Raw genomic sequence first — 14,525 nt, forward strand, 5'->3', positions numbered from 1 at the left:
AACAAATACTATTTTTTTTAAAAGCCGATAGAGAATTAACAATAATAATGTTGGTATTTGTTAAGCACTTACTTTGTGCTAAGCACTGTTCTAAGCACTGGGGAAGATACAGGGTAATCAGGTTGTCCCACATGAGGCTCACAGTCTTATTCTCCATTTTCCAGATGAGGTAACTGAGGCACCAAGAAGTCAAGTGACTTGCCCAAAGTCACACAGCTGACAGGTGGCGGAGCCGGGATTAGCACCCATGACCTCTAACTCCTAAACCTGTACTCTTTCCACTAAGCCACACTGCTTCTCTAATGCAATGAAACATTTGGCCCATTCCAAGGTGGTGGAAGCCCTAAGCGTGGTCTACGGACCAATCTTTCTGTTAGGATGGAAGCTGTGGTTGGCTCGTCCCGAATAGCTCCAAACCAGAGCTTGCCTCTCGCCATTGTTGTTCTCATGCCAGCAGTTTGGGGTGTAAATAATCCTACCCGCTGGTGTGCAGTCTGTTTTCAGCTCAGAGCAGCTGCAATGGAAGCCAGGGGAGTGGGAGGAAGATGTCTGGATGACTGTGGTGACCCCCTCTGATGTGTCAGGATGTGTCAGTGCAGCTAACTAAAGGAGAGGAAGTAAAACATTCATTAGGAGAGGGGGAGGTTCTGCTGGTGAGCACCTTAGCATAAACCACTCAGTGGAGAGGGGTTAAAGAGATCTCAGTTTACTTCCAACCTATACAGTTCTCTGATTTTTGTCTTTCAAAGCAAGATCTGATGGCGTTTCAGCAGGCTTTTCTCTATCCATATATGATGTGGCTTCAAGAAGTGTGACCCTCAAGTGGACCAAGTCTGTTGGCGCTGCCTCTTATAAAGTCACCGTCACCCCCGCTACCACCCGGAGTCCTTCGGTGTTGACCCTTTTCAGCGATGTCACCCTCGGGTGTACGGTCGCCTCCCTCAGCCCCAATACTGTTCACACCATTAAAGTAGAAGCCATTGACAAGAACAAGGTGGTATTGGCTGAGGCGCTGGAGATGCAATTAACAGGTCAGTTCTGGACAACATTGATACTCTAAGCTGTTCTAACCACAGTGGTGGCTTTTAAGCATTCTCTTGAAACTTTAGGTATCACTTCTATGGATGTTCACTCTCATTAGATTTTTAAAACAGCTCCATCTTTCTCATTGAGTTACCTGCTACGAATCAAAGGCGATGATTAAAATAGTATTTCTAGGAAAAAAAAGTCTGTAATAAGTGCCAAGCTAAGGAATTGGACATTATGTAACTTCTGCTTGTGGCTTTTGAGGCCTACAGCTGACTAAGCTCATTGTGGACAGGAATGTATCTGTTTGTTGTTACAGTGTACTCTCCCAAGCGCTTAGCACTGTGCTTTGCACACAGTAAGTGCTCAGCAGCGTGGCTTAGTGGAAAGAGCACGGGCCTTGGAGTCAGAGGTCATGGGTTCGAGTTCCGGCTCTGCCACTTGTCAGCTGTGTGACTGTGGGCAAGTCACTTAACTTCTCTGTGCCTCAGTTACCTCATCTGTAAAATGGGGATTAAGACTGTGAGCCCTACATGGGACAACCTGATTACCTTGTATCCACCCCAGCTCTTAGAACAGTGCTCTGCGCATAGTAAGCACTTAACAAATACCAATATTATTATTATGATGATGATCGAATGAATAAATGAATCAATGAATCTCTTAATGTGTCAGTGTTTACTTACCAATAAAGCAGGAATCATAATAAATATTGCAATTTCTACTGTTACTATTGTTTTTGCTCTTTGAAATAAGCCAGCAAAAACTCTACTCTTCTCCCCCAGTAGCTTTATATTGGATTTTTGTCACTTGAAATTCATCGCCATCATCGTCAGTGGTATTTAAATGACTGACTTTACTATGGACTTGAGAGAGTACAATACAACAGAGTTGGCAGACATCTTCTCCATGACATCCAACCTGATCGTTTGCCCTAATCATTCATTCACTTGTACTCATTGAGCACTTACGGGGTACAAAGAACTGTACTAAGTGCTTAGCATTGTATTAATAACTAACTTTCTCTCTAGGAATCATTTGTGCACCTCTTTATCCATAAATTTATCCAAATCCTTTTTGATGCTGGTGCCATTTTCAGTAACAACTTCCTATTATAGTGGATATTGGGTTGGATGGACTATTGGTGTGACCTAGAGGTGTTCCCACCTACTGTGTGAAAACAACTCTCCTTTTGTTTGTTTTGAATTTTTCTTTCACCATGACCCTCCAATGGTTGCTTCTTCTCATCTGGTTTTTGTGGAATTCATGATTTTGTAAACCTCTATCATGTCCCTTCTCAGCTTTTATTTTTCCAGGATGAAGAATCCTAATCTTTTCACTCTATCCTGATATGGAATCTTCTCCAACCCCCTATTCATCTTGATTGTGCTTTAAAAAAAAAAAAAGGTACTTCTTAAGCTTTCACTACTTTCCAGACACTGTTCTAAGAACTGGAGTAGATACAAGGTAATCAGGTTAGACACAGTCCATGTCTCACATGGGGGCCCACCGTCTTAATACCCATTTTACAGAACTGAGGCACACAGAAGTGAAGTGACTTGCCCATGGTCACACAGCAGACAAGTGGAGGAATCAGGATTAGAACCCAGGTCCTTTTCTGTACCGACTCTAGTATATCTTTTCTAAAATACAGTGACCAGAATTGCATATAATAATGTTGGTATTTGTTGGTATTTGTTAAGCGCTTACTACGTGGAGACCACTGTTCTAAGCGCTGGGGTAGACACAGGGGAATCAGGTTGTCCCACGTGGGGCTCACAGTCTTAATCCCCATTTTACAGATGAGGTAACTGAGGCACAGAGAGCATATGATATTCCTAGTGCAGGTGTATTATTATTTGATATATTTTGATATATTTGATGTAGTAAAATTACACCTTCGTTTTGTTTTCTAACCTCTTTCTGATGTTACCCAACATTTGGCTGGTATTTTTGGCTGCTGCTGCATATTGAATGGATGCTTCAAAAGAATTGTCAACAGTGATTCCAAGAGATTGCTCTCCTGAGTCACATCTGATAGTTCTGAGCCCTTCATTGTGTAGTTGTAATTTGGATTATTTTTCCCTGGGTACATTACCTTGCATTTGCTCATAATGAAGTTCAACATCCATTTTGGGATGCACTCAGTTAACTTTATGAGATGTTTGTCTCCATCTGCATGGAAGTTCCCTACTTAGAAAAGCTTGGTGTTCTCAACAGACTTGCAGAGTTCACTGCACACTCCCTCTTCCTGATCGTTTTTAAAAGTGTTAAATAAAACTGAACCTACACAGATCCGTGAAGGACCCCACTCCTTATGGTTCTCCATTCTAAGGGGTAACTGACTGTTCATTCCTTCCTTTTGGTTCCTTATTAAGTAGCCAGATTTCAATGACTGAACATTCTCTTCAGTCCCATAATTATTCCATCTTTTAAAAGGCCTTTGCTGTGGAACCTTGAAAATATAAATACACAGTGTCTACTGGTTTCCCTCTCTCCACTATAACTGTAACAGTTAACTGAGTCCTGATTTCCCTTTCTGGGATCTATATCTTTTTCCTCCACCCGACCATGGCTTTCTAAGTACTCATCCTAAATTTAATGATTGATTTTACCAATTTGTCATATAAATGGGAAGCATTTGGGAAATGGCATAGCCTAGTGCTAAAACACGGGCTGGGAGCCAGAGGACCTGGTTTCTAATCCCGATTCCACCACCTGCCTGCTGTGTGACCTTGGGCAAGTCACTTTACTTCTCTGTACCTCAGTTTCTTCAACTGCGAAATTGGTCTCCAATACCTGGTCTCCCTCCTACTTAGACTCTGAGGCTCATGGGGGACAGGGACTGTGTCTGACCTGATTAACTTGTATCTACCTCAACACTTAGAACAAGTGCTTGACACAGAGTAAGTGCTTAACAAATACCATTAATAAATACCTAATTACAAGGTCACCTTTGGAATGCTTTTAATAGATGGGGAGCTACCTTGGCAACCTGCTAATCTTCTGGCACACTACTAGCCATTCACACTACCAGCCAGGCTTTAAAGGTAACGTCCATTAGATTCCAATGCAGTCTGTATCTAACTGAAATTAGGAGGGTCTCAGAGCTCTGGAAGGACAGTGTGAAGGTAAAATAAACAGAAAAAAAAAAAGGAAACGAGATGACCTCAAATGCAAAATGAAAAATTTACAAGTGTGAAAAAAAACACCCAAGTCCTGTGAGTAGATGAGCAAACACACACCTCCCCCATTTCAACTCCCCTCCCACTCCTTCAGAACTCTCTGGCGAAAGCTTGAAATTCACAAGTCCTTCCTACTGGTCACCCCTACTCTCTCCACACAGTGGTGGGAAGGGGAGGCTAGCTCCTTAAGGACAAGGACCTGTGTCTTTTTCTTCTGATGTACCCTCTCAGGTGCTTAGTACTTCTGTACAGTGTAGGTGTTCAATAAATACTGTTGATGGATGGATTGAAAGGGTGTTGAAGTGAGGTGGACAGGTCCCATAAAAGTGTCAACCCTTAGTCTGGGTCACTATCCTAGGCCCAGCTTTGCATCCAGGAAAAAGTCGTTATTCTTTCCTGAAATGATGGCTGGGGTGGCATGCCAGATTGAAGCTGAAGGAATTCTTGTTCTTTGTACAGTGGCAATATTGTTCATCTTTGTAGAAATATTATTCTTGAAATTCTGCCAAAACCCAATCTTTGGGCAGCTGTTTTAGGATGAGATGTTTGTCAGCTAATCTAGCCACTGGACTTGGGGGCTTTCTTTTGTACTTGTGAATTTTTTATTTTTCATTTGAGGTCATCTCATTCCATTTTATTTTTTTCTGTTTATTTTGCTTTCGAAATGACCCTCCAAAGCTCAACACCCTCCTAATTTGTTAGATACAGATTGCATTGGAATATGGCGGTTACACCTAGACATCCCTTTACTGAGCCTTTAAGTGTTCGGTATCGTTGACTGAGTAAACATGCCTGGAAAATTAGGTTTAGGCTTGACTTCCAAGGAGGGTCATCAAAGCCATATCAGTTTTTATCTTTGAAACTTGTAGCATCGTGTCACATATTACTTGCTCTTACATCTCACATTTATGACAAGTCTCATTACCTCCATACCTGGAATTGGTTGGGAGTGACAAGAGAGCATCAGAATGTCTTCTGTACTCCTTCAGAGGAGGCAGGGATGAACTAATGTTAATACTTATAATGATGATGATATTTTCTAAGCACTTATTATGTGCCAAGCACTTTTCTAAGTGCTGGGGTAGATACTAGCAAATCAGGTTGGACACAGTCCCCTGTCCCACATGGGGCTCACATTTTTCAGCTGAAGTAACTGAGGCACAGAGAAGTGAAGTGATATGCCCAAGGATATCCAGCAGACAAGTGGCGGAGCTAGAATTAGAACCCAGGTCCGTCTGACTCCCAGACCCATGCTCTATCCACTAGGCCATGCAACCTCTCGCTAAGACCACAATGCCTGATCAGAAGTGGCCACATTCTACCCCAGAAATACTGGGAACTCAGAGATCAGAAAGGGGATGTTTATGGGGCAGTGCAGACCTCCAGGGAAGGGAGGAAAAGCTATGTTTCCCCTGCTTCCCCCTCCAAGCAGCCGTGAAGTAAGGAATGCAGATTGCTGAGCAGTGATTCTCCCCATAACACACATAGATTTGGTTGGAGGAGAGATATCTGCTAGGAACCGAGTGAGCTGTTCCAACTCCTCTTTTTCAGCACTTAGGGACCTTCAAATACAAGGCAAAGAATGGAATGAATTTGTCCTGTTTTGTCTTATGCCATCGAGTCATCTCTGACCCGTAGTGACACGGACACATCTCTCCCAGAACGCCCCATCTCCACCTGCAATCATTCCGGTAGTGGATCCATAGAGTTTTCTTGGTAAAAATACAGAAGCGTTTTACCATTGTCTCCTTTCGTGCAGTCAGTTTGAGTCTCCGCCCTTGACTCTCTCCCGTGCTGCTGTTGCCAGAATCAATTTGTAATAATAATGTTGGTATTTGTTAAGCACTTACTATGTGCAGAGCACTGTTCTAAGAGGTGGGGTGGATATAAGGTAATCAGGTTGTCCCACGTGAGGCTCACAGTTAATCCCCATTTTACAGATGAGGTAACTGAGGCACAGAAAAGTTAAGTGACTTGTCCACAGTCACACAGCTGACAAGTGGCAGAATCGGGATTCGAACCCATGACCTCTGACTTCCAAGCCCATGCTCTTTCCACTGAGCCACGCTGCTTCTCTTTGGTATTTGAAAAACTAAATCACAGAATCCTATTCCTTATTTTTTTCTTTTGCAAATCAGTAAATAATAAGGGGGCCCATGTAGTCGTCTATAAATAAAACCTGCAGGATGAAACATATTAAGCTCACAGGCTCACTGGAAGCAGCATGGCCTAGTGGAAAGAACATGGCTTGGAAATCAAAGGACCTGCTTTCTAATCCTGGCTCTGCCATTTGCCTGCCATGAGATCTTGGGCAAGCAAGTCACTTCATAGCTCTGTGCCTCTGTGACCACTGTAAAATGGAGATTAAATCCTCCTGCCTCCAATTTAGACTGCAAGCCCCCTGTGGGACAGGGACTGTGTCCAACCCAATTATTTCCTATCCTCCCCTACTGTTTTTATGGTATATGATAAGCATGTATTACATGCCAGGTGGTGTTCTAAACGCTGGGATAGATATAAACTAATCAAGATGAACACAAGTCCCTGTACCACAAAGGGCTCACAGTCTTAATGGCCATTAGTACAGTGCCTGGCATTACTTATCAATTACCATAAAAAGTAAAAAAAACTTAAAAAGAGACAGTGAGGAGCCCCTAATTAGATGCTTCCATCAAACTGGTTTAAGAATGTGAGTGAGTAAATCTCAGCTTTAATCCTGGTCTGCTCTGGATTTTGTGCACACCCTACTTCACCTTCTCTTTTCTCAGTTCCTTAGTAGAAAAAAAAGAGATGCTATGGGCTTTCTAGGGAGATGGAGGCCGAACAAGGTGATCTCATAAGTGAGCTCGCTGTGGGCAGGGAGTGCGTCTGTTACTGTACTCTCCCAAGTGCTTAGTACAGTACATGGTGTAGTGGCTAGAACACAGGTCTGGAAGTCAGAAGGTCACGGGCTTTAATCCCAGCTCCACCAGTTGTCTGCTGTGTGACCATGGGCAAGTCACTTCACTTCTCTGTGCCTCAGTTACCTCATCTGAAAAATGGAGATTGAGACTGTGAGCCCCACATGGGACAGGGGACTGTGCCCAACCCGATATGCTTGTATCCACCCTGGCACTTAGTACAGTGCCTGGCACATGGTAAGCATATCATTATCGTTATTATTATTTATTACTTTGCACGCAGCAAAAACTCAATAAATACAGTTGATACAGTTGAATGAGTGGCTGAGGTTCTTATGATTCAATGATACTGTAAGAATGAATTAAAATTTGTAAAGTTAACAATGACAGGCAAGGTAGATATTGAGCGTGAATATCCCAGCTAATCTCAAACTAACACAATTTAATTTTCTTTTAGCTCCTGAAATACCCACTATTGAACAGGCATATTCAAAACTTAGCAACAGCATCACTGTGGAATGGGCAGCAGTTCCTGGGGCCACTAATTATCTCCTCACGGCACAGGATGGGGAGTCATTCATCGAAGCTCTAGTCAGTCATTCTCCGGGCACAGTTACAGGCCTGAAGGCAGCTACCATATACAAAATCACCATCAGATCAATCAATGCTGGAGGCCGAAGCCAAGCATCTCCTTCAAAGAAGGCCAAGACAGGTATTAACTACATGATTCTGAACGAGAGTTTATTCATTCATTCATTCAATAGTATATATTGAGCGCTTACTATGTGCAGAGCACTGTACTAAGTGCTTGGAATGTACAAGTCAGCAACAGATAGAGAGAGTCCCTGCCCTTTGATGGGCTTACAGTCTAATTGGCATTAGGCAATTAGACAGGCAGACAAGAACAATGGCAATAAATAGAGTCAAGGGGAAGAACATCTCATAAAAATAATGGCAACTAAATAGAATCAGGGTGACGTACATCTCATTAAACAAAATAAAATAAATAGGGTGATAAAGATATATACAGTTGAGCGGACGAGTACAGTGCTGAGGGGGTGGGACAGGAGAGGGAAAGGGGGAAGAAGAGGGTTTAGCTGCAGACAGGTGAAGGAGGGGTAGAGGGAGCAGAGGGAAAAAGGGGGGAGCTCAGTCTGGGAAGGCCTCTTGGAGGAGGTGAGCTTTAAGTAGGGATTTGAAGAGGGGAAGAGAATTAGATTGTCGGAGGTGAAGAGGGAGGGCATTCCGGGACCGCGGGAGGACGTGGCCCAGGGGTCGACGGCGGGATAGGCGAGACTGAGGGACGGTGAGGAGGTGGGCGGCGGAGGAGTGGAGCGTGCGGTGTGGGCAGTAGAAAGAGAGAAGGGAGGAGAGGTAGGAAGGGGCAAGGTGATGGAGAGCCTTGAAACCTAGAGTGAGGAGTTTTTGTTTGGAGCGGAGGTTGATAGGCAACACCTGGAGGTGTTTAAGAAGGGGAGTGACATGCCCAGATCGTTTCTGCAGGAAGATGAGCCGGGCAGCGGAGTGAAGAATAGACTGGAGCGGGGCGAGAGAGGAGGAAGGGAGATCAGAGAGAAGGCTGACACAGTAGTCTAGCTGGGATATAACAAGAGCCCGTAGCAGTAAGGTAGCCGTTTGGGTAGAGAGGAAAGGGCGGATCTTGGCGATATTGTAAAGGTGAGACCGGCAGGTCTCGGTAACGGATAGGATGTGTGGGGTGAACGAGAGAGACGAGTCAAAGATGACACCGAGGTTGCGGGCCTGAGATGGGAAGGATGGTCGTGCCATCCACGGTGATAGGGAAGTCTGGGAGAGGACCGGCCTTGGGAGGGAAGATGAGGAGCTCAGTCTTGCTCATGTTGAGTTTTAGGTGGCGGGCAGACATCCAGGTGGAGACGTCCTGGAGGCAGGAGGAGATGCGAGCCTGAAGGGACGGGGAGAGGACCGGGGCAGAGATGTAGATCTGCGTGTCATCTGCGTAGAGATGGTAGTCAAAGCCATGAGAGCGAATGAGTTCACCAAGGGAGTGAGTGTAAATGGAGAACAGAAGAGGGCCAAGAACTGACACTTGAGGAACTCCAACAGTTAAAGGATGGGAGGGGGAGGAGGCGCCTGCGAAGGAGACCGAGAATGACCGGCCAGAGAGATAAGAGGAGAACCAGGAGAGGACGGAGTCTGTGAAGCCAAGGTGAGATAAGGTGTGGAGGAGGAGGGGATGGTCGACAGTGTCAAAGGCAGCTGAGAGGTCAAGGAGGATTAGAATGGAGTAGGAGCCATTGGATTTGGCAAGAAGGAGGTCATGGGTGACCTTAGAGAGAGCAGTCTCGGTAGAGTAGAGGGGACGGAAGCCAGATTGGAGGGGGTCCAGGAGAGAATGGGAGTTAAGGAGTTCTAAGCAGCGAGTGTAGAGGACTCCTTGTGGGCTGTCCTGGGGATATTGGCCCTGAACAGATGGGCTTATTTAGCATTTAAGAATCCATTTGCTTCTAATTATCTAGATGAGAAGCAGCATAGCTTAGTGGATAATGCACGGGAGTGGGAGTCTGAAGGTCATGGGTTCTAATCCCGGCTCCACCACTTGTCTGCTGTGTGACCTTGGGCAAGTCACTTCACTTCTCTGTGTCTCAGTTACCTCCTCCGTAAAATGGGGATTGAGACTGTGAGCCCCACGTGGGACAGAGACTATGTCCAACCCGATTCACTTGTATCCATCCCAGCACTTAGTACAGTACCTGGCACATAGTAAGCGCTTACAAATACCATGATTATTAATAATTATTATGAATGTGCTAGTCAATGTCCCAAGTTCTGATCACCCCAAATTATTTGCCACAAATAAAACTTAATTGAGAATTCTGGCACCTTCAGATGGAAGCATTACAGTATATAAAGCAAAATGCTCCTGAAAGGTTTTGCTTTTCTTTATAAATAGCAGACTTTCACCCTAAATAAGATTAGTAGAGATTTTTCTCCTTTATTTCATCGATTGAAACCAAGACTGAATAAACTGCAGGTGCTGACTGGTGCGAGAGACTGCAGCAGCCTGGGACTTGTATTATATGCATTACATCGGAGAAGCAGTTGGCTTAGTGGCTAGCACGTGGGGCTGGGAGTCTGAATCCCGGCTCCACCACTTGTCTGCTGTGTGACCTTATGCAAGACACTTCACTTCTCTGTGCCTCTGTTACCTCATCTGGAAAATGGGGATTAAGACTGTGAGCCCCAGGTGGGACAGGGACTGTGTCCAATCCGATTTGCTTGCCTTCACCCCAGTGCTTAATAAAGTGCCTTGAACATAGAAAGCACTTAAATACCTTGATTATTATTATTACAAGCAGATAATAAATCATTTCATAAGTACATATGAACTTACATATGTCTTTATGCCCTCAGTTTTGGCTGCCCCTGTTCTTGCTGCACGTTCTACAAATTCCGACTCTCTTCTGGTACAGTGGGAAACTGTGAATATGGCGGTCGGATTCTCTGTGTCCATCATTCGATCCGATGGGCTGGGTAGAATGTTGAAAAGAAACACCACAAACACTTCCTTGCTATTCACCGGTCTAGATGCGGGGACCCGCTATACTATAAAAGCGTATGCATGGGATGCTAATGGAATCCCAGGAGATGATACCACCTACAATCAGAGAACAAGTAAGAAATTTGTACTCTTCGTAGAAAACCGATTTAGTCTAAATTATTGTAAATTAAATTTAAATTACATTTTTCATTTTTAAAGTGATAAACACAGTGGTTGAAATGCATTGTTTATCTTGTCTACCTAACATTAAAACTATTTTCCTGGGGGATGCTAAATTACTACATGGTGGTACCATGGTACCAACTCTGTTGTATCGCACTCTCCCAAGCACTGAGTAATTATTCATTCAGTCAATCATATTTATTTAGCACTTACTGTGTGCAAAGCACCATACTAAGCCCTTGGGAGAGTACAATATAACAATAAACAGGCACATTCCCTGCCCACAATGAGCTTACAGCCTAGAAGGGAAGACAGGCATTAATATAAATAAATAAATTACAGATATGTACATATATATATAGTACAGTGCTCTACACATAGTAAGCACTCAATACATATGTACATAGTGTAGTAAGTGCTCAATAAATACCATTGATTGATTGATTGACTGGTCCTTTGCAAGCTGTTTGGGATCCATCAATCAATGTCCTAATAAGCCCTCTCAGGGCACATTCCTCTAGAACTCTGCACAAGCCCAGATGAGCTGGCTCACGTAACTGGCGAATGCATTTGAACTGACTTAAGGACAACTCAGAGGCTCCATGCTGACCCTCATTTGGGCAAGGAGAGAGATAGGAATGTAGAACTTTAATGGAAATCCATGAGTCCTTATTGGGTTTACAAACCCCAACTGCCCACAAAAACAATGGTAAATGGAATCCATGGCACTTATACCATGGCCCTGTGCCCTTGCAGGAAATTAGACCAAGACCAGAAGGAACTTGGCCTGAATTTAAGTAGACATTCCCGGTGCTTGGCTCAGACTGAGTTGCAGTATTTCAACCTGAGCAAGACTCCACCCCATGTGACATTTCTACTATACATCCAAAGACCTAAGGACCTCAGTAGATTTTTTTAAGGATGTTTTTCCTTTATGTATCACTTCTCATTTGCAAATATGGACATCAGAGTATGCCAAATGCTCAACTAATCTACTCAATGTATATTTAAATATAACTCTCAGGAGCAATCTTGATTAAATGGAAAATCACAGTGATGGGTTTTTATGCCACCTTTAATTTCTAGACTGTAGCCTCATCTTGGGCAGGGGATGTGTCCCCTTATTGTCATACTGTACTCTCCGGAATGCTTAGTACAGTATTCTGCACACAGTAAGCACTTAAAAAATACAATTCAATGAATGAAATTTAAAGAATTTACACGTGCTCTTTTAGTGTCAACTGTTGCATCCTGATTCTCTGGGAAAATCTTGAGAACAGTTTCATTCAGAATGTGTTTGGGTGCAAGGTACACACGTGTATTTGAATAGAGAAATGAGCATCTTCTGCCTAACTTTAGATCGAGGGGGGTTGATCTTCAAAATTGTAATCTCTGACCATGCTAAATCGTTCCTCCATTCACGAGGCAATACGAAGTACATTAACGTTTGAGTGTCTCTCCAATTTGTAGGTCCTCGCGCTCCCACAGACCTTCAAGTGGATTTTGATAGCGGAGCCCTGACGGCTTGTGTTTCTTGGACACCGACCGAAGGAACTGTCAGTTACACTGTAATGGCTTCCGGAGGAGCGTTGATGCTGAACTGCAGCACATCCTCCACTTCCTGCTCCATTCCTTCCCTCCAATGTGGAGCGGAATACCTGATTTCAGCCCTTGCAAGTAACAACGCTGGCTCTAGTGCACCTGCTGAAGCCGTGAGCTTAAAGACTGGTAGGTGAACTAGGGTGGCCTTAGGGGAGTCTATGGGGGTTCTGACCCTCTGCTGAGCTAGGGGACCGACTGCTGATGGTATTCAGTGTAACGACCGCCTCAGGGTCCCCACCATCAGGGAGGTGGCAAAGGTCAAAACTTTTCAAATACCGAGCCTCAGTTGGAAGTGGGAACCTGGAAGAGTTTGGATTTTGAGGTAATGGTAGTGGGGCAGGGTTCCCCCTTAAAGAAAGCCTCTAGGTTTGGGGTTTATAATAATCATGGTAATTGTTAAGCGCTTCCTATGCAAGCACTGTTCTAAGCACTGGGGAAGGTACGAATTAGTCAGGTTGGACACAGTCCCTGTCCCACATGGGGTTCAGAGTCTTCCTTCCCATTTTGCAGATGAGGTAACTGAGCCACAGAGAAGTGAAGTGATTTGCCCTAGGTCACACAGCAGTCACGTGACAGAGCCGAGTCAGAACCCAGGTCCTTCTGACCCGTCGGGCCCGTGCTTTATCCACTAAACCATGCTGCTTCTCCATAAGTTGCTTCTCCATGAACTTTTTCTCCAGTGAGCTGCCTCATGACAGTGTAACATGTATCACGGCTGGGTTGATATCTCTGGTAAAGCTGCCCGTGCATGCAGTAGAATAGGTGGCGTGACACAGAATGTTATATGCCACAAAGCCTGATGTGATGACATCCTTCAGAATGGGAAGGGGCAGTGAAATTGATCACCTCTGACTCTTTCCCATGCTGCCACTTCCCAGCACAGGTGAATCAACTTTGTCTAATGCTTCAGCTTAGACCTTTCCATTATGGGAAACCGCATATGGCCTAGCTTCATCAGCATATGCAAACTCTCCTGTCAGGGTAGGGCATCAATTCCAGCAGCTCCTGTAATGGGATAACTGTGAAATTGCTAAGATTACTGCTTCAGCCTCCTAAGTGACTTCCCAACCTCCTGCCTCTCCCCACTCCAGTCTATGCTCACCCGACTGCCCAGATCATCTTTCTACAGAAAGGTTCAGGACATGTCACTCCCCTCCTCAAAAATCTCCAGTGATTGCCTGTCCTCGTCTGTATCAAACAAAAACTCACCATTGGCTTTAAAGCACCCCATCACCTTGGCCAACCTCTCCTCGCTTCTCTTCTACAATCCAGCCCGCATACTTTACTCCTCTGGTGCTAACCTTCTTATTGTGCCTTGCTGTCACCTATCTCACCACCAACCCCTGGCCCACATCCTACTACTGGCTTGGAATGCCTTCCCTCCTTAAATCCGCTAGATAATTACTCTCCCCCTTTTCAAATCCTTACTTGAAGGCACATCTCCTCCAAGAGGCCTCCCCAGACTAAGACCCCTTTTTTCATCTCCCACTCCCTTCTGCGTTGCCCTGATTTGCTCTTTTTGCTCTTCCCCTCTCTCCCAACCCCACAGCACTTATGTATAGAGCTGTCATTTTATTTATTTGTATTGATGTCTGTTTATTTGTATTGATGTCTGTCTCCCTCCTCCCCCGCAGCCCAGACTGTGAACTCATTGTGGGCAGGGATTGTCACTCTTTATTGTCATATTGTACTTTCCCAAGTGCTTAGTACAGTGCTTTCCACACAGTAAGCACTAAATAAATACGATTGACTGAATGAATAACTCTCAGCCTTGTAATTACAAGGTCCTTGGAGGCAGGGACTAAGTCTACTTTCTCTATTGTACTCTTCTAAATGTTTAGTACAGTACTTTTCTTTTTATACGCCAGACACTGTACTAAGCCCTGAGGTAGACACAATCAGGTTGGATACAGTCCATATCCCACATGGGGCTCACAATATTAATCCCCATTTTACAGATGAGGTAATGAAATACAGAGGTATAGTGATTTGCCCAAGGACACAAAGCAGACAAGTGGCAGGGCACAAATTAGATCTCAAGTCCTTCTAGAGTAAGCGCTCAATAAATACCATTGATTGATTGATATTGTAAACATCCAATAAATACCA

General features: G+C 44.3%; 1 protein-coding gene across 1 annotated transcript in view; it reads left to right on the forward strand.

Annotated features, from left to right (window-relative positions):
* Nucleotides 1-766: 766 nt before the first annotated feature.
* FNDC7 (fibronectin type III domain containing 7) overlaps nucleotides 767-14,525 on the forward strand; it is a 35,645-nt gene continuing 21,886 nt past the window's right edge. Inside the window, exons 1-4 of the mRNA XM_029062216.2 lie at nucleotides 767-1,031; nucleotides 7,569-7,823; nucleotides 10,505-10,765; nucleotides 12,285-12,542. Coding sequence (XP_028918049.2) covers nucleotides 1,019-1,031; nucleotides 7,569-7,823; nucleotides 10,505-10,765; nucleotides 12,285-12,542 — 787 coding nt within the window. The 5' untranslated portion in view covers nucleotides 767-1,018. The remainder of the gene's footprint in view (nucleotides 1,032-7,568; nucleotides 7,824-10,504; nucleotides 10,766-12,284; nucleotides 12,543-14,525) is intronic.

This window comes from Ornithorhynchus anatinus, chromosome 4, assembly GCF_004115215.2.
Source record: "Ornithorhynchus anatinus isolate Pmale09 chromosome 4, mOrnAna1.pri.v4, whole genome shotgun sequence".
NCBI classification, from domain to species: Eukaryota; Metazoa; Chordata; class Mammalia; order Monotremata; family Ornithorhynchidae; genus Ornithorhynchus; species Ornithorhynchus anatinus.